The sequence below is a fragment of the Microtus pennsylvanicus genome, chromosome 11 (genome assembly GCF_037038515.1).
Source record: "Microtus pennsylvanicus isolate mMicPen1 chromosome 11, mMicPen1.hap1, whole genome shotgun sequence".
In the NCBI taxonomy this organism is placed as follows: domain Eukaryota; kingdom Metazoa; phylum Chordata; class Mammalia; order Rodentia; family Cricetidae; genus Microtus; species Microtus pennsylvanicus.
Window position 1 is genome coordinate 18,772,897 of NC_134589.1, and position 25,919 is coordinate 18,798,815.

General features: G+C 53.7%; 1 protein-coding gene and 1 non-coding gene across 8 annotated transcripts in view; one reads left to right on the top strand and one right to left on the bottom strand.

Moving 5' to 3' along the window:
* The window catches only part of Hdac5 (histone deacetylase 5), a 36,154-nt gene extending 11,481 nt beyond the window's left edge, over positions 1 to 24,673 (bottom strand). The window contains exons 1-7 of one of the 7 annotated variants that reach the window (XM_075990513.1): positions 24,519 to 24,673; positions 18,656 to 18,866; positions 12,001 to 12,075; positions 7,594 to 7,710; positions 887 to 1,146; positions 653 to 797; positions 454 to 568 (exon numbers count right to left, since the gene is read on the bottom strand). In XM_075990513.1, the coding sequence (XP_075846628.1) occupies positions 454 to 568; positions 653 to 797; positions 887 to 1,117 (491 nt within the window). In that variant the 5' untranslated portion in view covers positions 1,118 to 1,146; positions 7,594 to 7,710; positions 12,001 to 12,075; positions 18,656 to 18,866; positions 24,519 to 24,673. Of the gene's footprint in view, positions 1 to 453; positions 569 to 652; positions 798 to 886; positions 1,147 to 7,593; positions 7,711 to 12,000; positions 12,290 to 18,655; positions 18,867 to 24,518 lie in introns of all 7 variants that reach the window. The other 6 variants (XM_075990512.1, XM_075990514.1, XM_075990508.1 and 3 more) reach the window with 6 other exon arrangements.
* Positions 24,674 to 25,536: 863 nt separating this feature from the next.
* Positions 25,537 to 25,668, top strand: LOC142832061 (small nucleolar RNA SNORA33). Its single transcript, XR_012907152.1, has one exon. It is a non-coding gene; the product is annotated as a small nucleolar RNA SNORA33 (small nucleolar RNA).
* Positions 25,669 to 25,919: the final 251 nt, after the last annotated feature.

Sequence of the window (25,919 nt, forward strand, 5' to 3'; positions counted from 1 at the left end):
CACCGAAAGCAAGTTGTTTGATTTGCAAGATTTTGTTTTGTTTGTTTTTATATATGTTTTGAAAGAGGGTCTCATACAGCCCAGGCTGGTCTCAGACTTGCTATGTAGCTGAAGACAAATTTGAACCCCTAGTCTTTCTTCCTCCACATCCTGAGTGCTACATCTATAGGCATATGCTACCACACACAGCGTAGGAAAGGAGAGTTATGGAAAGGCCACATGGGGGATGGTTACTTCCACCCCTCTCCCTCATGGAACTAGGGGTCTACATTACAGAGGGAAAAAAACATGAATCCTGGGAAAGGGAGGAGAGAAACAGGATGGAGAGCTCCCTAGTAGGACAGACTGCAAAACTCGAGAATGGTTGCAAAACAGGGAGCCCCAAGCCAACCTATAACCAGGCAGCCCCTGAGCAGGGCCCCTCTGCCAACCCTTGCCCCCCAGAGCCATTACCAGCATTTGGGGTGCTGTGGGAGGGAATGGTTGAGGCTGCCTGGCGTGGGCTCCTTTGACTTCGACAAGAGGAATTCCTGGAGCCTCAGCTTGACCTCGGTGCTGGCGATGGCACCTATGGGACAGGGCACAGCTGAGCTGGGTGCCTGGAGCTGGGGCCACGGCGTGGTAGGGCCTAGGAACTGCCCACTGGTCTTACTCTCTTTGCTCTTCTCCTTGTTGCGTAGGATAAGCAGCTGCTGCTCCAGCCGCTGTTTCTCCAGCTCCTCTTGCCGCTGCTGCTCCCGCTGCCGCTGCTGCTCCAGCTCTTGTTGCCTCTTAGCTGCCAGCATCTCCTGCTGCTGCTGCGGGGGGTGCAGGAGGGCAGAGGCGGTGGTGAGCCAGGCCCAGGCAGGGCTGCCACTCTGGTGGGCCCCGAGCCCCCCTTGCTCACCTTGAGATGCTTTTGCAGCTGGACTTCATGCTGCCTCGTCAGGTGGTCGTGCTGCTTCTGAAACTCGGCGAACAAGAGCTGCTTCTGAAGCTGCTGCTGCTGCTTGAGCACCAGGAGCTCCTGCTGCAGTTGCTGCTCCCGTAGCGCAGGGTCCATGGGGCCTGCCAGAGTCCCCCGAAGCTCCACAGGGCTAGGGCTACCTCCACCTCCACCCCCCATGGAGCTGGGCATGGCTCCTGGCAGCACCGGCTTCACCTCCACTGTGGGCACAAGACACACAGGTGGTGAGTGAGTCCAGCCCCAGACTGCCCTTGGCCCTGACAGCCTGGCCCACGGCCCAAGAGACTACCAGACAGGTCCACTAGACCTTAATGACATAAATCTCTCCTCCCATGGATGCTGCCGTCCACTTTCTTTAAATGAGGCTGAAGTCATGAACTTCGATAAGAAACTATGTATGCAACAGGGCTGCAGAAAGGGGCGGCATGGCATGCATAAGGCCGTGGGTTCGAGGAAAAAACTGTATCTATGCATGAGTGTGAAGAGGAGCAGCCAGAGAGAGTCAGAACTCAACACCTGATATGGTCACTGACAGCTAATACTAGACATCTTCTATGCACAGCTCATTTACACTGCAGTGATATATGAGTTCAATTCTGTTATTAGTATCCCTTTCACAGATAAGGAAACTGAGGCAGAGAGAGAGAGTGCTGAGTAACTTGACCAAACATAGTCAGGTGACTGAGGAACCAGGCTATGAATGTAAATCTTACGCTTTCACTCGCTGTCCCTGTCCCTTGCCTTCTCCCCACCTAAGCCTATACATGAAGAGAAACCGAGGCAGGGATAGGGCCTGTGAAGACCTTCCAGGTAGCTTGTTCTCTGTGAGTCTCTCAGTCTAATCCCAGCTGGGGCAGATGAGGCGGATGAGGGGGAGCAAGCATGGTGTGGGGTGGGGCAGGGTGGGAACAGGAGGCCTTAGGGAAAAGGGGGTGCAGGATAGCACCAGGCCAGGGACAGGAGAGGGCTGGGAGTCAGCCTGGCTTCCTCTGCTGGATTATCTCCTTTCAACACTTTTATTGTAATTACCGCTATATATAGCGGGAGCCAAACAGCAGCTGTGTTGGGGGGAGGGGGATGAGAGAATGGGAGAGCAGGGAGGAGGTGGGAGGAGGAGACAGGAAAGGAAAGGGAATCAGACAGGAAGAGTGATGGCAGGGGGAGGGCTGGAGCTGTGGCAAGGACCTCAGTCTCCAGCCAGGGGAGGAACCCCTGGGAAGGGCATAGAGGGAGAGGGATCCACCGGGTGGTTCTAAGGTCCGCATGGACAATGGGCCACTGGACGGGAAAAGTTCCAACCGGCTTATGGGAAGGTTGGGTCTTGACCTCTTGATCCCTGTACACTGTCCTCTGGTCACTGAATGTCATTCCGCATCATTGCCCAATGGTTGCCAGGGCGACCGGGCAAACACCACACCAGCAGGGAGCCCCAAACCCAACCCACACCCCACAAAGCCGCTTGCAGCTAACCGGAAGGGGAAGGCAGGATACCGCTGCCTGGGAAGAAGGAAGCGAGAAAGGCGACACCAGATCATCTCCTTTGCTCTCCACTTCTCCAAAGAAAAATCCTATGTTCCTCACACCAGCCCAGGGAGGCACATGGGGCCAGGAAGACACTTGCCCAGCCAAGGGGCCCACTGTATCCCAGGCAGAGAGGACACAACCCTGATATCCTGATGGTTGCCAGTGTTCAGGATTCTTCCCAACCCCAATCCCCTACACCTGACCCTACATCAAGAGTGACGGGGATGTAGTGGTAGGGACTAAAAAGAGCCCCCCCCACACACATATCCTCAGGAAACAAAGCACTGGAGGGCATCACCAGGCCTGGGGCAAGCCATATATGATCCTTAAGCCTATTTCGCCTGGGAGACCCACTAGAGGTGGGAGGTGGGGGTGGGAGGGAGAGCCTCAGCAGGATGTCTCTCAGTACCCTGTCTTCCCCCAACATAAGCTGAGCACATTCCTCTGTGGTTTCTCTGTCAGCCACACTGACGACTCTGTGGCCACCAGGCCAGAGCCACATCTGCAGGAGTGGCCAGATGAGGCCATAAAGGGTGGAGTCACACACACAGACAAACACAACCCCCCACCCCTCGTGGCACGCTCTCTCACTTTCCCTCCTATTCCATGCCCTGGACCAGCACCCTGATGAAAGATGCCCGAAAACTCCCAGGGCCTTTCTGGAGAGGACCATCTCTACATCAGGGTGAAAAAGCAGGGTAGCAGCAAGGGAGCTGGTGGCCAGCTTCTAGTCTACCCAGCCCCCACCACCCCCAAGCATTCAGCAAAGCCCTAAACTGGCTGGAGGGTTATCAGTTCCAAGCCTGACACTGATCACCCCACCAAGATGTAGACTGGCTTCAACCAGTCCCTTTGCCGTACTATGGCTATTGGAGGTAGATGCCAGCCCATTGGCCCAGGGGGGATCCTCCCGCTGCTAGCACTGCTGAGATGCCTGGCTGTGTGCTGCAGTGGGCACCAGGGCCCCGCTGGTCTGCAGGTGAGGTGACAGGATAGCCAGAGGGTTTTCCTACATCGGTGGTATGCAAGGAGGAATCAGAAGAACACCTATCTGTAGCATGCAACAAACCAGGCTCTGCCAGGCAGCAACCCGGCTCCTTTCAGGATGGAAGCCAGGGAAGCAAGAGAATGGGGTCCCCAAAATATAGTCTGCCTGGCACAGAACCTTGAGCTTGGCTGACCAGGCATCTCCTTAAGGATCTGTGCCCTCTGCCAGCTTGGCAAGAACAGAGCAGGTGACAGCAGCTGCCATTCAAGTCAAGCACTTGGAACGGGAAGTGGGTGTGTCAGGACAGGAAGAGGCTCTTGGTTGCCTCCTGGTGGACCTAGGAAGGTTGGAGAACTTTGGGAAGGAGGAAACGGTGGGCAGAGAGGTGTGTTCAGATGACAGTGTGAGTGTGAGAGCTCAGGCTAGCAGAGCCCCCTGATAGGCCAAGATCACAGGGGACAGAAAACCCTGGGTCCTTATTTCACCTACCCCACCCCCACCCCAGGCCTCATGCTGTCCTGCAGAGAGCAGAACAGTGTCAATGCCAGGAGCTTCCTGTGGAGAGAGGTGCCAGGGCTCCAGGGACAGGCACTGACCACCTACGCTAAGGACTCAAACCCTTGCTTCCTGCAGGGAGTGGCGGCCTTAGGGTCAGTGCCATCCGTGTCCAGCCGTCAGTGTGGCCCTGCTCATATTAAGCTCAGGCTCAGAAGGCAGAGACCTGCCTAGCTCATGGGTATAATTGGGCAGAGCTGACACCTACTGGAATTCCCTTCTCATCCAGTCGGCCTCTTCTGCCACTAGCAGAATGAATCCCACTAGCTCAGGAGGTTCTATACCATACGAGATGCCCAGGCCCCTCAGAAGGCGGGACTAATGGGGCAACTCTGTGCCCACTGCCAGCCTGGCCTCAGGGGTGAACCGGAGGCTGCGCACTGTAATCGTAGATATGCAGGAGGCTGAGGCCAAGGGACTGTGAGGCAAAAGCCAGACTGAGTAGCTCAGTGAGATCCTGCCTCAAAAACAAAATAATAATAACCACAGCCAGCCATGGGGGCTCGTGCCAGCATTCAGAAAGCCAAGGCAGGAGGATTCCAGAGAGTTCTAGTTCAGCCCGAACTCCAGAGTAAAACCCTATCTATCTCAACTAACAACAACAAAAACCATAAAATTTAAAGTAAAAACAGCAAATCCCAGGCAAAGGGGTGTGGCCTCTAGGCAGATAAGAGGTTTGGCCCACAAAAACAGGTTTTGGCAGTACCTTTGGGAATTAGGGCTCAAAGCAACAGATCTAGCTACCCTAGGACAAAGGAAAGGGCCTGCTCCTGCTTAGAACACTCTGCAAGCCATGCTCCACCCTCCCTTGAAGACATCACAAGTCAGACAAACCCTGACCAGCAGGGAATGGGTGCCTTCTATTCCACTGGGGGGGGGGGGATGACGGACGGACAGATGGACGGACCCTGGAGCAGCCCAAGATTCAGATCTACCAAGAAGACTCAAGAGAGGAGCCAGTTAGGAAGGAGGGAATCTTGTCTTACAAGGGAGCAGCATTAAGCTAAGTGACACTCAGGATTGACACAAGGCCTATAGAGACCATTCCTGATTCTGGAGTCACTTTGCCTGGAGGGGTCGTTTGAGACCATCTGTTTTCAGCCCTCAGCGACAGGCTTTGGGAGCCAAGCTTCACAGAGAGATGGCAGTGCAGAAGACCCCACAGGCTAAGCAGCAGCAGAACAGGGGTCCAAACCCAGGTGGCCTGGCTCCCAGTGTGAGCAGGATGTTCCAAAGCACAAGCGTGTGCTCAGCCTGGCTCCAGTGTGGGGCGTCATTCCAGACAGCACAGGCAGAAAGCCCACCCAAGAAGACGGCGCGCCCCACCAGTATACAGGTAGCCACCTTTGCCAGCAATCGGCAGCTTCTTCAAATGCCTAATTACTTTGTCTACCCCTTGGAGAATGGAAAAAGGGCTCTTGTCCCTGCCTTGGCTTTGAGAGAATTTGGAAGGAGGCAGGGAACACACTTCGCACTCCTCTGCCCATGACGCCGATGACCCCTCCCCACCAGGGACGGTTTCCCATGATCTATTTCTGTGCTCTTACGTGACTAGGGAGGCCAACTGAGGCTCAACAGGTTCTACCACAATTTAGACAGCATTTCCACATGTGCAGGCCGGGTATGACTCTCACCTAGCAATTTACACAACTCGTCGAGCAACGCAAGCGAACACCATCATGTGATGGTTAAGAGTGAGGGCTTTGGAAGAGGTGGCCCAGGCTCAAGGCTGTGCCACTTGTTAGTCAAGGCTCCAGGCGCCTCCCCATGCTTCCTGCAAGCATCTGCAAAATGGCAGCAGAGCACCTACCTCCCAGGCTGCCAAGCCTGAGAGAATGCTGGGGAGCTTGGCACAAGGCCTCGGAAGATCTCAGAAGAACTAGTCAGGGCTATTATTATTAATGACTCCTGGCATGTGCGTGTGTGTGTGTGTGTGTGTGCGTGTGTGTGCGTGCGTGTGTGTGTGTGTGTGTGTGTGCACGTGTATGTGTGGTTCCTCACTCTGGCAATCCAGCAAAGCCTATAGACTACTACTCAGAGTGTTTCTATGGGCTCAGAATGGACCAGGGTGATAAAGTGCTTGCCTAATATATGAGGCTCTGTATATGATCACCAGCACCAAGATAGTAATCATCATCATCACAAATAAGTTTCTAAAGTTCACAAAATAGCCGGGTGTGGGAGTATATGCCTAATCCTAATACTCAGGGTAGGAGTGGGGCCATCCTGAGCTATATTGCCAGACTGCGTCTCAAAAGATCAAAAATGTCTCTGTGAGTTCAAAGCCAGTCTTGTCTACACAGGAAGTTCTAGGACAAACAGAACTACATAGTCAGACCCTGTCTAGGAAATAAAATGGTAAAAAAACAAAAAACAAAACAAAAACCAGTAAATATGATCGCATATACCAACACTCAGAAGGTAGAGGTAGGAGAATCCCTGAGCAACAAGGTAAGTTCAAGGTCAACCTGGACTACATACATAGACATTCTGTTTGTCTCTCTTTGTGTTTCTCTCTCTCTCTGTTTCTCTCTCTGTTTCTCTCTCTCTCTGTTTCTCTCTCTGTTTCTCTCTCTCTCTCTCTCTCTCTCTCTCTCTCTCTCTCTCTCTCTCTCCCTCACACACACACACACACACAGAGGAGTGGAGAAATGGCTCAGTTAGGATCACTAGCTGCTTTTCTAGAGAACCCAGGTTCAATTCCTGGCACTCACACAACGGTTCCTAACCACCTGTAATTCCAGTCCTGGGAGATCCAGTGCCCTCTTCTGACCTCCTCAGGCACCAGACATGCACATGGTACACAGGCATACAAAGCAAGCAAAACAATTATACACATAGGTAAATTTTTTTTTTTTTGGTTTTTCGAGACAGGGTTTCTCTGTGGCCTTGGAGCCTGTCCTGGAACTCGCTCTGTAGACCAGGCTGGTCTCGAACTCACAGAGATCCGCCTGCCTCTGCCTCCCGAGTGCTGGGATTAAAGGCGTGCGCCACCATCGCCCGGCCACATAGGTAAATTAAAATAAATAAATAATGTGTTTTGTTTTGATTTTTTCAACAACAAAAAAAAGCACACAAAATAAAATGTAAGGCCAACTTCACAGATCACTTAGGCTGTATGAATACTAGGCTCAGACTCCGGCCACAGTAAGGCCTTATAGCTCTCATCCAGGTTGTCTGAAGGGTTACTCTGTGGTCCTGTCCCCTCAGAGCCCTTCCTACAAACCAGCAGCTAGGTGCCACTGAAAGAGACGAGGTTCTGGGAGCTGTGTCCTCTCAACTCTAAGCATTTCAGGGCCATTTCCTTGGCTTCGCTGCCTGCTTTTTGCAGCTCAGAACTCAGCAGGTGGAATCCCATCCATCCCCTCCAAAAAACATCACCTGGAACAATGAACACAAACTCTGGATCAAGCTTTCAAACCCCCACACTCTGAAGCAGCCTGAAATCCTCCCATCCTTGACCTTACTGTGTCCCACTATGTGACACCTCTTCCCAAGGCTATTCTCTGTCCTCCTGGGGCAAGGTGCTAGGAGACCCTCAGCCCTTCCTCCAGCAAGGCAGAAGCAACACGAAACTGACCTCAGAGACCCTCAGAATGTCAGTAAGGAAAAGGCCCAGGAGCTCGGCAACTCAACGCCCCCAGCTGCAGGAGGAGGAAAGTGAGGCCACAGAGGGAACAGGCTTGTCCAAGGTCACCTGAAAAGGAGGCAGAGGAGCCAGCGCTTAATCTAGACTCTCCTGGCTCTCTCTGCCCCGCTCCCTACAAAGCAAAAAGGGGAAAGCCTGGAGGCTGGTGCCAAATTTAGTGAGAGATTCAACAAGGAGCCCTAAGGATCAAGCAATCCAGACGAAGGTTACCAGAGCCCAAAGGTAGAAGAGAGAAGAGGACAAATGGAGGGGAAGCTGGAGGCAGGCTGAGACTCTGAATGACCTTATAGGGATGCGGAATCCAGGTGGAGGACACAAGGTATCCCTGGAGTCAGCGCTGATCTTAGGAGACTATCTAGAAAAGAAGATTCCCACCTCCCCACCATCCCCAAAAAGATCTGGGCACAAAAGCTGCAGGCGATTAAAAGGCACAGTAACCATGCAAAACCTGCAGCTGTTGCTGGGACTGTTGACTCCTACCTGGAGGAAATGGTGGAGGTAGGGGCCCCAGGGCAGGCCTGCCTCCATTCTCCGTGCACAACCCAGGCTTGAGCGTCCAGCAAGGCACCCTGTCCACCTGGCTGCTTGCCATCATCCCCCGACCCTGCTCAAGTTCAGACACCTGCTCTTGGCATCTCAAAACATCCTCTGTCCAGACTGCCAGGCTGCTGGGAATTGTATTTGCCTGTCTAGGGTAACAGCCAGCCTCCCCCTGCATATGCCTTTCTCCCACCAAGGTCTGCCACTGAACATGAGAGACAGCTCAGACTCCAACCCGCTCTACATCAGAACCACCAGAGGAGGAGTTTAAATGCTGCCTCCTGAGCTGTGCACAGACTCAGAACCTGCATCCGAACACATCCCCTTGGTGATTCTGTTGCAATTCAAAGATCCACTGTCTCACAGCTTTCCTGGACTGCCTGCGCTCTCTCCTATTGACAGTCTGACAGCTGTTACAGCTGTGTGCGGACACGGTTAATTTGATTTCCTGTCTGGCAGCTGTGCAGAGGGGAAGGGACAGCTGAGGGTCTCAAAAACAAGATGAGGTAGGAGGACATAGGGGCAGGAGAAGGCTGTCTGTACGGGTGGGTGTTTTACTCTGTTCCCAAGCCCTCATCTTCCTTTGAGTCAAAGTGCCTGCAGGGAGAGAGATAATTGGCTAAGTGGTTCCAAGCATTTATAGGGAGGAAAAAAAAAACAACTACTCTTAGACAGCCCAGGAGTGGAGCCAGAATGGGCCCATTCTCTAGGAGCACAATCTTTGGAGGCACACAGACAGGCCTACCACATAAGATTGTCAAGGTTGTATACTGCAGATGGGCACCCAATTGAAGGGACGAACTGGAGTTAAACCTAGTCCATGCTCTGGTTGCTAAGTCATAGAGGCACTAGGTAGAAGGACACACCCACCCAGACAAAGGACCATTCTTGAGAGAAACGTGAGTAAAAGTTTTTGTATGGATTTACAATGGCCCCACACAGACAGACCTGAATTCAAATCTTAATGCCTAATGCCTACTTATTCTGTGATCTTGGGCAAGTTCTTTGACTTCTCTAGTCCTTCTCAATTATGGAATGTGGGTTATTAATGTCCTTCTTAAAAGAGACCAGCGAGGAAAGTCCCGAGTATCCTCATCACCTCGTGTGTTACAATATTAGTTCCATTCAAGTCCTGCCCTTCCTACCTTCCTGGCATCCCCACACCTACACATTCCTGACACACAGCCATGCTCGGAATGGCCTCAAGAGCCTAAATAAGAACAGCCAGGGAAAGCCCCAGTTTCCCATGGGACTTCCCAACATCCAGAGCATTCCTTCCTTCCCGGCACACGCCAGATCCATACCTTCCTCAGGGGGCAGAGAAGTTCCCTCTTCTGCCATTCCTTCTCATAGTGTCCAGGACTCAGCTCAACCAGAAAGAAACGGGAAAATCAGAGCCCAACTCTGGGTCATTGGGAATCCCACAGTGGAGCTAAAGGCCACGTGGAGGTGCCCACTGTGCACGGGGCAGTGACAGGGTAGCTAGATAGAGCCACCTGTCTGTCAAGAGAGGCCGCCAGTCACCAGCAGTGGAAGCAGAAACTGTCTCCTTGTCCCTTCCTTAAGCAGGAAGAGCAGAGTGCGTCTGTCCCTCTTGAACTGATTTACCCTTAGGTGCCCACCGTAGCTGTCTCTATTCAGCCACCAGGTCAAGACCCAGAATAGCGCCCGGGCATCCTGCCAAAAGGTTGGGCCTCCGCCCCCTCATGCAACACTCATTCATCTAGGTGCCACCCACTGTGCTGGGTGCTGGGTGTTGGCAGCCAACAAGACAGCACAGGGAGCAAAAGCTGCCCCCAAATAAGAATTCCCAGGACTTGCTGCTACAAGGGTCAGAGAGGCAGCAACTTGGAAGAGTTACTTCTCCAGTTCCTTGGGCTGGGGAAACCAGAAACACCATCCAAGAAAGCACCCTTGGAAACCAGCTTTTTTCAGTCTTAGGTTTTTGCATCTTGTCTGGAGGCTGCTCAAGAAATCGGAAGAAGAGCGTGTACGAAGGGACAAGGGACAGGAGGGAAACACCAGGCTTCTGGGCCCTCATGGCCATGTTTATCTAGGGTGGATTTTTTTTCTTAACCCAAAGGTTAAAGTGTTTCTATTTGAAATGTCTATTTACATTCCAGAGTCCAAAAAAAAAGGCAGCCAAGCTCCAGGCCTATATCTGTCCCCAGCAGCGTCACAGACACAGCATCAGAGCTGCTCAGGGGAACATTCTCAGCCCTCTCCCTGAGCTGCCTGGGTGACTCACACCTCCCTCCTGCCAGCAGGGGCTGTGCCATGGCTCAGAAGGCAGGTTGGGGATCTGGAGAGAGGGATTGGCTGGGGTATACTCAGGGACAGAAAGAACATGGCCCTAAACTTTCAGGATTTCTGGGGTCCAATTTCAAAGAAGACAAGTAAATAAGAGGAAACTTGGGGTCATCTGGTGGCTCAATGCAGAACGAGTGGACAACTAGTGGCCACCCTAGGTGATGCTCTACAGACATTCCTTCACCTCCCAGGAGCCCACTTAACACCCACAGGCCCAGGTTTGGACGCTGAGGACAGGGGCTGTAGCTCAATTAGCCCTGGGCAAGAACCAGCCTTTGGAGCTCCATCCCAGAGACCTGGTGGGCACAATGCTGGGCTGGTCTCCACAACTATGCCCTAGAAGAGGGGACTAAGTGGACATCCTCATCCATGTCCAGGCAGACAGCAAATCATGTCCCTAGGAGTCTCCGAATCTTCTCAAAACACCCTTCTGACATTTCCCAAACCTACTGCAACCTTATCCCTGGACAGCTGAGAGCCAATCATCCAAATCACAGGTACCCAGAGAGGCACACAGCTCCCACCTTCTAACTGGACCCTTCAGATCCACACCCACATATGCAGAGTCAAGGGCTCTAACACACAGACACATATATTCTCTCTCTCTCACAAGTACCAAGCCAGTCACTGCCAGGAGGGGCCAAGCAGGCATGGGTCCAACAGGCCCCTCCCTGGAGGAAGCATCTTGTGGTGCCAGCCTGGTAGGGAGGCTGTACCAGAAGGGCCTGATGCTGCCAACAGGTTCCTGGGAGTGAAAGAAGGAGTGGCCAGCTCTGGGGTGACTCCACCTCCCACCAAGGATCAAAAAAGTTTCCCCAGAGAAGGTGGCAGGACTAGGAATCCCCAAGCTTACGTTAGGGCATCTTCAAGCACACCTGAGTCAAAGTACCACTTTTCTGTCATCAGGAATTGGACGAGACAGCAGGGAGCTAGGAACTACGGCAGCCACAATCCTTCAACATCCCAACTGCTAGTCTCTGCTCTATCCTATCCCATTGAGCCTCCTCCTTAAAGGTCCAATCGCAGAAGTCTCCTGACCAAAAACTTGCCAAAGTCACTGTACCCTGACCAGGTCAAACCAAGCCACAAAAGCCAGGACATTTCTGATTCTTATAGGTACCCCAGGTGCATGCTTCTTCTGCTCAATTGTGGGGAGCAGAGAGCCTGAACACAGGTCACTGACCCACTTCCTCCCCTCTGACCATAGTGCCAACTAGGCCAGAATCCTCTAGGAAGCCCCAGCCCCTCACAGCTGAGCTGATCCTGCTGGAGGCGAAGGCACCAGAGGGATGCAGCAGAGGGTGGCTAGGAGGCAGGGTGAAAAGGAGGGAAGAGAGACTGCCCTAGAAGCACAGCTCTTCCAATCCATGGAACTCTCAAGAAAGTCTGAAGCAAGACCCCAGTGGGGCAAGGCTCACGGTAAGATGCTCAATCCAGGTAGCAGGATGCCCGAGATCTGAGGGCAGGTGGGGACACAGAGCCACTTACCTGCCACAGGGATGCTGTGCAGAGGAGTCCGTGGCAGGATTTCCAAGGATGGTTCCCGGCCTGACATGCCATCTGCTGAGAAACAGGACTCGGTCTCATAGATGGTTTGCAGCATCTCCACGAGCCCCTGTGCCTTGGGCACCAGCAGCATGCCAGGGAGGGGCCGCCCGAGGCGGAAGCCGGTGAGGGGAAGGTGGTCAGTCGGGCCAGCTGGCTGCTCAAGGACTCCCTCAGGCCACTGCCGCTGGGACCCACAAGGCAAGGAGGCGCCTCATCCGGCCTGGGCGCTCTGGAGGCAGCGGAGGCAGGGAGGCTAATGAGGCTGTAGGCGGGCTCTCTACTACAGGAGCATGGACCAAGGCCCGTCCAAAGGTTCCAGGAGTTGGGCTATGGCTGGGTGCTCAGGGGACAGGAAGGGGAGCTCAGTGGGCAGGCAGGCTCTCTGTGTTCCCTCCCAGCGCCACCGGTGACAGCTCTGGGCCTGGCTCCCTGCTCCTCCTCCCCGAATGAGCCGCCGGCAGCTGGCAGGAGACTGAAATAGCAGTTGGGGGAGGGCCCTGTCTATAAATAGGTGGAGCATGCTCAGGGAGCCGCCGGCTGGCTGCCAGGAGCCCAGGCCTGGCGGAGGCCCCATGGGGGGAGGCGCGTTCCACCCCAGGAGGAAGCGCCAGTCAAGGGGGAGGGGGGACTGGGGTGGCCTGCACTCAGGGCCAAGGCCACAGACCTGGGTGGCCAGTGGCTGGACTAGTGAAGGGTGCAGGCAGGGGACCCAGCATCTGGGATCAGCTCTGGTTACTGCTGTGGGCAAACAATGGATCGGACACCAAGAAGCCAGCCTGGATCTGCCACTGTCCCCCTTTCCGTGCAGAGCAAGGAAAGGAATCAAAAAGACTAGGGAGAGGTGACAGACAACCAGCCACCTGGACTAACCTCACACCTCCTCCTAACAGCCTGTGGAGTTTGTTTAACTGCTGCCTTCCCACAGAGCTGGGAGATGCCTCCCTACACTCTTACTATCAGGGGGACCCTAAATAGCAGGAGGGTGGCAGCTCTCTCCCACCCATTCTAGAGTGCCAACCTCTGGCAGTCGGGCTTTCCGGGCTTTCTTTCAGAGAGCCAGAGCCGAGAGACTCTCTGGGCAGGCCTTGTCCAGCCCAGGCAGGGGGCTGGACAGCACCTGCCCATTCTCAGCTCAATCAATGTTTTTCTGGCAAGGTACCCAGTGCCCGTGCTGAGGGCATCACAAACACCATCGCCTTCATGCTAACAGTGACCTCCAGAAAGAGGCCAAGATGGGGGAAACTGAGGTACAGCAAGATAAAAGTCACTCCGGTCATAGAGATGCTCCCATGAGAGGGATGGAGTTCTGAGGTTCTGACCACCATACCTGACAGGCAAAGACATACACAGTCTGCCCCAGGGACAAGGATCTCCAGAGCCCAAATAGAAAGCCTTGGGGTTGGAGGCCTTCCAGTTAGTCATAAAACTATTAGCATCCTGGCCTGGTGGAGTAGCCTCAGCTCTCTGGGCCTTCGTGGGCCATGGGGCCACTGTGCCACCAAAGTTGGTGCCACCTGCCAGCACTCCCCACTGCTGACCTGCCCCTTCTCCCCAGGTTGTGCCTCCTACCAACTTGGCCCCCTGACCTCACAGGAGCCTTTTAATAGACTGGTTATTCCTGGGTCTATATCCTCCTCCCCTTGTCTGACGTCACAGTTGCTATTTTGGACCCCTCCTGGCCCCTCCTTGCCCCCCACTCCAGGCACGGAGCCAGGGACACCTGTCCTCTCTCTGGACTGGATGACCTCACCCTACTGTCAGAAGCCTGGGAGAAGCTGTCTAACCAAGGACAGGACACGGTGGCTGTGGCTCCCAAGCTTCTGCCAGGATAGCAAGGGCCTCCTCCCTCAGGTAGGAAAACCATAGATGAGGATGGTAGAGGCAAGCTTTCCTGAACATGGTGAGAGGCAGATGCTGATGGGGACAGGGGTTTGATTCCCAGAGGGAGACCAGGAACCAAACTGGGAGGGGTCTGATGCTACAGCCAGGGCAGATTCTAGAAGAAAAGGTAGCAGAGCTGAGCAACCCAGGCGCTTGGCGCTGGAAGACATCACCTGTGGACCACCCTTTCCCCAACTGCATCCTGGCCCACTAGGTCCTCTTGAGAACAGGAGGGAAGACCAGGGTGCCCTCCAAGAGAGCCACAGGCAGCAGACACAAGGGAGCCCTGAAAGCCAGGGGCAGCAGCCCCTCCCAGCCAGCACTCCACCCACCCACGCTGGGAACAACCAGAAGGGCTGGCTAGCCCTGTCCTGGCTCACTCTACCTGCCCCAGGCACAGGAGAGAGGCAGGGAGTCCTGCTCAAGGGAGGTCAGCAGCCATGACAACCTGAGAGCAAGGCCCTCAGACTCTAGATTAGCCTGATGTCAAAACGGACTCCCTTTCTTCTTCCTTCCTTTTTTTTTTTTTTTTAAATTTTGAGGCAGGGTCTCATTCAGTAGCCGAGACTAGCCTCAAACTCACAGCGATCCTCCTGACTCAGCCTTAACCCCTGCTGGGACTACAGGTTTAAGCTATCAAACTTGGTAACAAGGATTTTCTTTTTTACCAAGTGTGGGCTCAGGGACAACAGTCAGCCCCACCATAACTTCTACTAGGAAGAGAAATGTCTTCAATGCAGTTCCCAAAATCCCCCAAGGAAACATGAGAGACAGGTCTAGCGGGAGGGAAGACAGGCATCTTTCTTCTTCCAAGATGGAGACAATGTAACAAAGTCTTCCTAATAGTTAACCTCAACCTTCACCGCTACAATGCCCCTCTTTCTGCTTGCGTCTCCATTCCTATCTCCAACTCCGAAGTCCTAGCCCACAAATCTCACCGAGTACTCAACTAAAGACATGGTTCATGAAACACATCCATAGCCAGCAGTAGCAAGTTCAAGCCCAGTTTGGGCTACAGAACCAGCTCTATCCTCCCCAGCAGCACTACCTCCACCTCCTCCCTCTAAGGCTACAATATGGCCTCCAATTCCTTTAAAGCTGGGGCAGACAGGAGAGCCCAATGCTACTTCCTTGAGCTCTTCCAGCCCTCACTTCCTTGGCCCAAAAGCTGGCATGGAGCCCTGATTGAATAGGCAGAGAAGTACTGCTTCGTGCAGTCAAAAAAGCCTAAGGCTGGCCCTGAGACCCTGGCCTGTGAGATGCCTCGGAAACATCAACCCTGCCTACTACCCTCTAGTTTTATCCTTTGAGCACAGTCATGCTGGGACCCATCATTATGGCCCAGGAACTACCATGAGCCAGGTCCATGGTTAGGTACTGGTGGAATCTTCTCATTTAAAACCAACTACAAGAAAAATGTGGATATATCTCCTTTGGCATCTACCTCCCCTCTGGGTTGACCCTGACTCCTCTCAACATCCAGTCCTAAGCCTTCAATTCCTCTGGGATGATGAAGCAAGGCAGAGAAAAAAAGAACAGATTCCAACCTGTTAAGGCACCTCAGTAGAGAAGGAAACCAAGGGTCTTTTCCCCAGACCCCTGCCCAGGCCAGCACTGACCCACTTTCTCCTCCTGGCTGGCTGGCTGCCCTCCCAGGGGCTCAGAAGCAGAGCCTGAGGCAGGGAGACAGGACGCCAAGGTTCCTGGCTCCACCCCACTCCCATGCCCCAGTTTCTCTGGTCACCCCAAAGGGAGGGGGCAGCCGCCCTCCCTCCTGGGAAAGGGAAGGAGAGAAAGTGTAGAGGGTGCGAGGAGGTGCTGGGCAGACAGGTGTTATCGTGAGGCTCATCTCCTCCCACGCTGGGCATCGGGAACCTGGATGCCTCCTCCAGGGCCCCACCAACAAACACCCAGACAGGATCACATGGCAGGCCACATTCTTGTCCCTCTATGAGCAATGGCACCAAGAACAGGGTATGGCCAGGGCAGTCGAGGTCCTAGGTCCCAGGGAGGCTCCTTCAAGCCAGTGAGGCCAGATCAGACTGCTACAGATTCGATCGGTCTTTAACCCCATGGAGGAGAATGTATAGACAGCACTGGGTCCAGAAAAATAAAGAATGCCTGACCACAAAAAAAAGGGGCGGGGGGAGGAAAGCTGGGCGGTGATGGCATACGCCTTTAATCCCTGCACTCAAAGCAGAGGCAGGAGATCTCTGTGAGTTCAAGACTAGTCTGATCTACAGAGTGAGTTTTGGGACAGCCAGGACTACACAGAGCTACACAGAGAAACACTGCCTCAAAAAAAAAAAAAAAAGCACCCTCTTCTGCCGAAAGAGAAAGGTAGAAAGTAGACAGGAGCAGAGCGGCCTCTTCTGGGAAGCAGAATCCTCAGATGAACAGAGAGGTAGATGAGGTCAAGCGTTGGCATGCAGCCCAGCCCAGAAGTATACAAATTGAGTGCCCACTGCCTGAAGTGGTGGGCCCAGAAGCAGATCACTTAATCTCCACCTGCTACCCCTCAGCAGGAACTTGCATGCTGACTTACAGGCTGGGATGACAGGGATGGACTTATTTCCTGGCTTCTTGCTCTGTTCCACCAGTCCAGCCTCGTTGGTGATGCCAACCAAGGACTTGTCAAACCAAAAGTTCTTATGGTGAGAGAAAGCAGAGGACAGAGAGAAAGCGAACTGCTGTACCCTACCCTGCGTCTGACTGCCCTAGGGAGACGAGAGCAAGTGGGGCCAGGATGTGGAGGCGATGGGTGTCCTAGGGCTTCAAATCTTTCTTTGGGGGGGAGGGGGCTTCTGCAAGATGTCCACAGGGAACTGGACGCCTAGGGGCTCTGGTAGGGGCTCTGGTTACAAATTGGGGTTTCACTTTATTTCTGTGGAATTCCGAGGCATGTATTCTCAGCTTCTGCCAGCCTCTGGGCATCAACAGCCCCAATCCAGATGCCAGCTGAACTCAGAGAATAGATGCTGAGCCCCTCAAAGAGGAAAAGCTGTGTACAGACTGGCTGTCTCCATGGCGGAGGGCAGCTGGAGCCCACTAGAGTAGCCAGCCCCGGAACCGTAGGAAAAACTATGGGAAGGGCCACAGCAGTTCACTTCTTGCCGTAAGCGAAGACCCCTGTTTTGATGCCTCTCACCGGTCCTAAAAAGAAGTTCTATACTCTGTGTCCCCCCCCCCCATACATGGAAAAGACAGCATCTCCCCCTGCTGGGGGCAGCTGGAAAGCCAACCAGGAGGCAGGTCACCAAGGATGCCTATCCTGCCAGAGCTCAGAAGATGCCAAGCTGGTGCACGCCTGCCAGCTCTGGGAGGATGGCAGGAGGAGAACCTGGACCATTGGTGTCTAGAATACAGCCTAGTAAATCTCTCACCCTGAGTGGATTATGATAACCTTCCACTGCTAGAGAACAAAACCCTACTTAATGCTAAGAAATGTCCTTCCCAAGCCACCAACAGATGTCCCCGGGGAGCTTCTGTGCCCCTGGTCAAGGGTCAGCTCCCAACCCCCATGTGAAGCAGATATGAAAGTGGCTCAGAGAAAGGAAGCAAGCAGCATTATTGCCAGTCACGCCTGACGTGCAAAGAGCAGAACTGAGGGACCGGTGAACAGTCATCGGGCCTCTTCCATCCCTCTCACCATCCAGCCTAAGAGGATGAGACAGGAAGCCAGAGCTCTAGAGCCTGCCTGGTGCAACCCTTAGGGGCTGAACAAAGGCAAGAACAGGTCGACCCCAGGAGGAACCACAAACACAGAAAGAAGGTGGCGAGGGAACGAAGCTGGGGGTGGGATTCCTCCCTTCTTCTTGCAGTTCAGTTTTTATCCAATGCCTTCAACTTCCCTTTCTCTTAAGAGGGAAAATATTCATCTATCCATGCTTGCAGAAAACGATGCAGGGACAGGGTGTGCTGGGAAGGACTGAAGTTGGACAGGATAGATGCAGGACTTGTCACACTGCAGGACGAGATAGCTGAGGACAAAAGGCAGCTACTACTCTGACCACACTAACCTGTAACCTCCTGGGAAACTCTGGAGGGTCCAGCTCGAGACTTCTGGATCTATCCTCAGGGGCACATATCCGGACACACCCAAACAGAAAGCTACCTAGAGTCCCACCCACAGACTATTCCTGGCAGCACTGAGCAGGGTCCCAACAGAGAGGAACGGGAGCCATGACCCCAGCTTAGGAATCTACCAAGAGGAAGAGGGTGATCTATTTTGCACTCAGCAGAAGGCCAAGACTTCCCCACAATGTATACCCAAGCCTAAGGCATAAGGCCCTGAGAGGCTCCACCAGAAAAAAGGTATGGAACAAGAGACACTCCAGCAAGGGAAAAAGCCACCACCACAAGAAGTAGCACAAACATTCAGCTGCATCCAGGGAAATGCTTCTAACACTGTCCCAGGCTACCCGGAGAGATTCACACCACCAGCTCAGGTACCCAAAGCTCTCATGTTGAAGGCAGGCATGGGGGCAGAGGGAGACCCAGGCCCTTCCAGAGCCCAGAGCCATTGATTCCCAGGTCTGCCTCACAGTTGGCCTCTGGCCTTTTTTTTTTTTTTTTGGTGGGTTCTCTACTCTTTACCCCTTCAATCCTTAACAGCTCAGACACTGGCAGTCAGCTGGCCTGGGCAGGAAACCCACACAGCCCATTGTATCCAAAACTGCCCCAGGAGGCTCCTCTCCAACCTCACAGCTCTTACCCGACTTGTTGGGAGAGTTCATGCCGGCTCTGGGCCTGCAGGAAGCTGGCGTTGGGGGCTGGGACGGGAGGGGGTGGAGCTGCGGTGATGTCAAGAGAGACAGACGATAACAGACAGACGGATGGGACAGGAGCCCGGGGCCGCAATGCCTCTAATGCCCATCCAAGGCCATCCTTCGGGGTGAGGCAGTCAGGCACTCAGAACGGCATCCCTGGGGAGAGACGGAGCAGGGTTAGCGGTCCCTAACTCGGGACTCTGAGAGCCAAGGGAGACCTTGGAGCAGTCAGCTTGTACCTGGGAAGAGAGGGAGGGCCACCTGACCAGGGCACACAGGAAAAACAGAACTGGACTGGACTCTTATTTCTTCTCTTCCTAACTGATACCCAAGGGACAGGAAATGGCCACATCAATCTCTGCAGGCATTGCCAGGTGTGGAGCCCTTACAGACTACGGAAGGTGCCTAAGTCACCAACAATGTATAGGAAGATTCTGGCCACAATTTGTGGCAACGGAAAAGACTAAGCTGACCTGGGATCCCTCACAGAAGTTCAGGGAGAGAGCTACTGGGTACCTTGGCACACGCCTAGGGAGGATCAGAAGTTCAAGGTCAAACTTGACTACATAAACTTAATGCTAGCCAGGGCTACTGGAGATCCTGCCTCCAAAAAAACACCAGGCAAGGCCAGTGAGCAGGCTCAGCAGGTAAAGGTGCTTGCTGCCAAGCCTGATGACCAGAGTTCAGTCCTACCCACATGGTAGAAGGAAAGAATCAACTCATAAAAGTTGTCCTCTGACCTCCATGTATTCATTGTGCCATCTACGCACCCACACATATACATCTACACATACCAATAAATGTAATTAAAAAATATTAATAAGCGGGGCGGGGGGTGTACACCTTTAATCCCAGCAGAGGCAGGTGGATCTCTGAGTTTGCTGCCAGCCTGGTCTACAGAGCTAGTTCACAAAGAAACCCTGTTTCAAGACAAAAACAACAACAATAATAATAATAGTAATAATAAAATGTTTAAAATTCAGCTGGGTGGTAGTGGTGCATGCCATTAATCCCAGCACTCGGGAGGGAGAGGCAGGCAGATCTCTGTGAGTTCGAGGCCAGTCTGGTCTACAGAACTAGTTCTAAGACAGCCAAGGCTACACAAAGAAACCCTTTCTTCAAAAACAAACAAACAATTTTTTAAGTTCAGGAAGGAACTGTCACCCAGACCAGCAGTTCTGGGACCCTCAGGCCAGGCATCTTCTCCATGTGTTCAAAGCCTTTGCCACCCATCTCTGGAGATGAAACATACTTTCTTGTCTTCCCAACACCACAATGAGTCAGGGCACAAGAGTGTGTTTTATGAACTGGGAAAGTCAAACAGGCCCAGCACTCGCTGTAGATGTGCTGAAGTTTCTGGGCCCCAACCCAGGGCTTTGTGTGTTGCTTGGGTTGTGCTCTATGGAAGCAACCATGAAATCCAGCCCGTGTACTGCCTGTCAAGCAATGACCTGACATGTACTGACTCTCCCAAAAAAAAGGACACCTTTTCCCAGTTTAGACAAAGGCACCAAAAGGCCCAGAGTAACCAAAGTCAATGGAGTAATGGAACCATGGTCATGCCAGAGTCCACACCCTAGCCCCATAGTTAATCTTCAAGCCTTAGACACTAGGCAGCACCCACCTGGACCAATCCCTAAACAGCCCTCGATGCACCCAGACATGATCTCATTCATTTGCTTCCAAAAGAAGCCAGGCTCTCCAATGCCCTATGAGAGCAAGTGTCAGGAAGCGACCAGAGCTGCCAATCTTAAAGCCCTAACTCTGCTCCCCAACCCCAAGCAGGCAATCAGCTCTATCTCCCAGATAGCTGCTCCTCCTGCCAGTATGAAATCTCTATAAACCCTCCATCCTCATCAAAGATTCCCAAGGGTGAGGTCCAGTTGGAGCCTAGGAGCCCCCAACCTTCCTTGGCAGGGTCAAAAGAATGCAGGCAAAGACGCAGGGCTCCTGGACCTACTGCTCCCTGCTGTTTGGGACTCTGTGGCTACAGAAAGGTATATTCAGATCAGGATTCAGGACTGAAAGATGGAAGCTGAAGACAGAAGAACCTGCACAGGTCTGGGACCAAGTTCAGGAATGCAGCAGGTGGGGCTGCTGGTGCCCTGGCAGGGCCCGCGTGGGCAGGCCAGCTCAGCCGGAGCCCACACCAGGGCTGGCGCCCAGTCCTGCTCACACCCTTTCCCGTGGGTTGAGGAGCACAGGTTCAGAAATTCCCACGGCTGGCAGCAGCCTAAGTAGCACAGCCCATCTATTTAGTGAGAGAAACCTCCAAGGCAGGACACTCGAGAGGAATAGCTAGCTCCCAAGGGCCCCATAACTGGTGACGCTCAGCCCTTAACCCCCTCATCCTCACCTAGCACCACTGTGGAAGGAGACAGCCCCTTGGACTCACACAGTGGGCTCAGGGTGGACTTATGTTCCATCGCTCCTCACAGCATGGAACCCAGGGGCCCTATCCACCTGCAAAGGGCATCTCCCCACTTCACAGGTCTGCCAAGTGAACAAGAACCACCAGCATGACTTCTTGGGAAACAAAGAAGCCTTCACAGCCCATTAGGATGGGGCAAGGGAAGAGCGGACAGCCTGAGCCCTTCGCGCCTCTTCAGCAGAGACGTGGCCCACTACTGTCACAAAAAGTTCTCTGTAGGTAGCTGGGGGCCGGGAGCTCTGTGCCTGATGAACTACCCCCCACAGGGACAACAACCCGGTGTACACCTCCAGCACCCCCAAGACCCTGCTCCCCTCTCAACTCTGTCCTTTTTCCTGACTAGTCCAGGGTCTGAACCTACCTTGTACTCCATCCAGAGTACTGGGGCAAGGAAGAGTGCAGGGAAGGGCAGAACCTCCACCTACAGGCTCTGCTCAGGTGAAGAAGGCAGAAACCCTAGGGAGGCAACCCCACTTCAGTCACTAGCAATAAAAACTCCAGCGGAAGGTGGGAGGTCGTGCACACAGGAAAAGGTGACCAGAGCCGTGCAATGTCCAAGGGCCACAAGTTCACTACAGCTTCCTACAGAGATCCTGTCCCTCAGACAGCTCCTTCCAAATTCCCCTCCACAATCACCATGCCTCCCACTCCCCACGCGCCAACTCTCAGCCTGAGAGAGGCTTGAACTCCCAGCCCAGGGCCACTCTCAGGTCAGGGGCCACACCCTATGTCATAGAGAACAGGGCCCAGCAGTTTGAAACACAGCCTCTGCATCGATGAGACAGGCTTCACTTATCCCAACCCTCACTGCCTGGCAAAGCTCAAAGCCCAGACGTATCCCACCCAAAGGCACCAGCGGTTTCTCATCTCAGCTCCTCCGACTCCAGCCATGGTAGACAACTACTCCCAGCCTCCTCCTGGAGCTTCCACTGCCCTGGGCCTCCCACCCCCCCAAGCTGAGCCAACAGAAGTCCAGGAGGATGGAAGCCATGCAGGCCCCAAACTAGGGAAAGGAGGAAGGCAACAAGGGAGGGAAAAAAGGCACCAGGCTGACAAATTCATTTTTGCAATCGGCCCATTTCTGTTTGTCTGCTCAGACGCAGCTCCAGGCATCTGCACAAGCCAGATGGAGGAGGCTGCTATTTCTAGAAAAAAAAAAAAAAAGAGGGGGAAGGGAGGAGGTGGAGACAGAGGGCATTAGACAGGGTCTGTTTGCCCTAAAACCTCAGACAGAATGATGATACTCCCCCCACCCCAGCACTACCAGACAGGGCTCCCATTCAAGAAAGGGCTGAGGCTGGGGCTGGGGTGAGGTGGGCAGGGGGAGAAGAAAGGAAGAGAAAGTTTAATTAGCCAAAGTCAGCTACAATAGGCCCCTCACGGGCTGCATCAGGTTTTCATTCATGAGCAAGCAACACGCTCCAAAGTGCCAAAAATTGCCGCCCCCCCTACTGTCTTTCTCACACCACCCCCCAACAGGAGTGAGTCCTCTAGCAGGCTGGCTGAGCCTGATGCTGTGTTCCAGACATCCCTCCTCAAAGGGATGTGAGTAGGAAGACTTCGTTATTAAAGAGCAGCTGGTACTTCAGCACCAACTGCATGACCCCCAGCTACTGAGGCTGCGCCCCCTCCTCTGCCATACGGAAACAAGGGCACCCCATCCCCAAGCCCCCACATCTAAGCGCACCGCTATCACCCCTAAGAAAAAAATAATAAAAGCAAAGCTCTTATCTCTGCTGCGACTTGGGGTGGGAGGTGCATGTGACACCGTTACCCCCACTCCAGATTTCATGTTCCTTGGAGGACAACACTGAGGAAGAGGAGGGACTGGCCCAGACCAGTCATTTTCTACGTGCCGCCCCCTGCCTGGAACGTGCATCTGGGACCTCTCTGGCCCCCAGTGTGTCAAGAGATGCTAGGAGCCTACTCCTTTAATTCAGCTATTCTCATCTTTGACAAGACCTAGTCCAGATCCAAGTCTAAGTGGAAGGAGGGCGAGAGAAGGTTTAAGAAAGAAGGGGGAAGCAAACCAAGTTCTCCCCAAGCTTTGTTGTTCAAGGAGGGAAAGGAAAGGAAAGGAAAGGAAAGGGAAGATTGGAAGGAAAAAGCAGGCAGCCCCCAACATGGCTCATCCACAGACCCCTCTCAACACCCTGCATGGGCTCCTGGCTCCCAGTGTTATTGGGCTTCAGAAACTGAGGTGCCTCCCTGCCTACAACCTTAGCACCAAAGTGGAGAGCCAACAGGACCCAAAGTCCTCTCAATCTCCCACCCCCTGCCTTCTTTTGTTCCTAGGATCTGGCTCTATCTTCCCCTCCCATTGAACCCTAAACCCCTCTCTTCATTCCTGTCCCCAAGATCCAAAGCTAATTCCAGGTCCCAGAAGCATAGTGGTCACTGTCAGCGCGCTGAGTCCCTTCCGCACACCCCAAAAGCAACTGCAGCCTCTACCCTTCCTCTTCAGGAACAAAGCGCATCTTAGAAGGGCCAAACGCAGGGACATCAAGTGGTCACCTTCTCCCCAAAATGAAGCACACCCTACTCCCCGCCCCCAGCTTCTAGATCAATTACTTATCACCCAGCCAGTTCTCATCTTCCTGAGGGCCTCAGGGATGGGTGGGGTGGGGAAGCCGACTCCCCCAAGTTAACAAGGCACTATCAGAACCCCTGCCCCATGAGAAACAAACCCAAGATGAAAACTGGGTGGGGGGGAGGGATCTACCCTAGCCAAGGAAGATCACCAATTCATCTCCCAGCTTTTTCCTGAGCTCAAGGGTGTCAGACAGAAGAGGGTGGTAATAAACGCAGTAACGCCTCACAGGCGAGGGGGTGAGATTAATGGCACAGAGAAGTAAGGTGGCCCCCGCAGTCCCCTTTCACCTGCATGGACGTCAAGGGCATAAAATCAAGCGTAGATTCTTAGCCACTTGGAGAAGCACGGTGGGTGGGCTGCGCCCCTCACCGCAAAGTAACAAGAAAGGGGTGTCCAGTGAAAAGAGGGTTTGCCCAGAATCCAGGTGCAAGGCTCAAATCGCTGTTGCAACGGATTATGAACTGCCAGGGAGGAGACAAATCAGACATCCTCGGCTGGTCTGCGGGCCATTTAGGGGCGCGGGGTGCGGGAAGATCGGCCCCTCCCTTACCTGCAGAGAAGGAGCCCTGCAAGGGAGGGGTGGGGAGGGGCGCGCGCGGCGAGTCAGAGGCGACGCTCCCCAGCCCCACGACACCCCCTGGGGGTGCGGGCTGGTTCGGCGCGCGCGCCTGGAGGAAGGACAGGGGAGCAGGGAGCCCGCGGGCAGCGACGGCGGGAGGACCGAGCGCAGCTGGGCGTCCCGGGGCCACGGGAGGTAAGGTCCCGGCGGATGCGGCGTGCTCACCCGCTGCGGCTCGAGCTCCGGCTTCGCGGGCGGCGGCGGCAGCAGCGGCGGCAGCAGCAGCGGCAGCGCCTCCTCGACGGCTCCTCCATCTTTGCGGCGGCTCCTCCGGCTCCGCTCGCCGCCGCCACCAACAACAACATTCAGAGACGTCACTCCCGTCACGTGATCCGACCCCGAGCTAAAAATAGACCCAGACCCCCCCCCTCGGGCTTCAGCCACGAACCCCTCCCCTCCTAGTTGGCCCTCCCCCCAGATGGGAGGGGCCAATAGCGCCACCGTGACAGCTCCTTAAAGGGACGGTACTCAACCCAAGGTTAGGCTGGGGCGGAGGTGGCCGAGAAGGGGCCCGACCTCTGCGCCAAGTCATGAAATGAGTGTAACCCGGATCCCGGCTGCTGCAGGACCTGGATGTCTGGATCTATGATTTTGTTCTCTGCGCTTTGTCGACTTCCTTTACAAACAGTGGATGGTGCAATCTTTGCTCGCCTGAGCTGTTCCCTAACACGCCCTTCCCCTGCTAGGGGGAGGGTATGGAGTAGGACGGGGGGGGGGGGGGCGGGGGGGGAATCCTAGGGGCTGCCTGGGAAGTGGAAGACCCTGCAGGGGCAGCGAGGCTGGAAGCTTAGCTTGAACAGATCTCTAGCCCACCATGCCTAAACCGCAGCAACACTGCATCTTGGTGTAAAAACTCCTTGGAGAAAGCCAGCATTGGTTGTTAACTGTCCCTGGCCTTCAAAGGAGCAAACCAAGAACCTAAAAGACTGCTGGTCTCCAACTTTGGTGCCATCCTCACTACATGTCAATAGGACATGGCTGTGCTTTTAAACCTACATAGTTTTTTCAATGACCTAGCAATTCCCCTAGCAAAAATGTATTGTCAGGAAATATTGCATAGAAAGAGATTGTTTATAATAATGTGAACTGTTAGAAACAATCTAAATATCAGGTAGGTATCTGGAAATAAGCTAAGAGACGTCCATTCAGCGAGCTATCATCCAGATGCTAAAAATTATATGTAAAGCCAGCAATTAATCTGCTTATCTGAACATGTTTCTGCAAAAATTTAGAAAGAGCTGGCAATAGCGTTGTCAAGTAATGAGCCTTAAAGGACATGTGACTGTCCTTAAGATCCCTAAAAACAGCCACGATATTGCAAAAAAAAAATATTATATAGATCTACAGCCTGGAGCATAGCTTAGAAGTAGAACATGTGGTTAGCATATGAGGCCTGTGTTCAATACACAGCTCCCAAAACAAGACAACATGGTTGGTTACACTGACATGCTCACTTTACACACACACACACACACACACACACACACACACACTTTTATTTTATTTTGCCTTTCCAGACAGGGTTTCTCTGTGTAAAAGTCCTGGCCATCCTGGAATTTTCTCTGT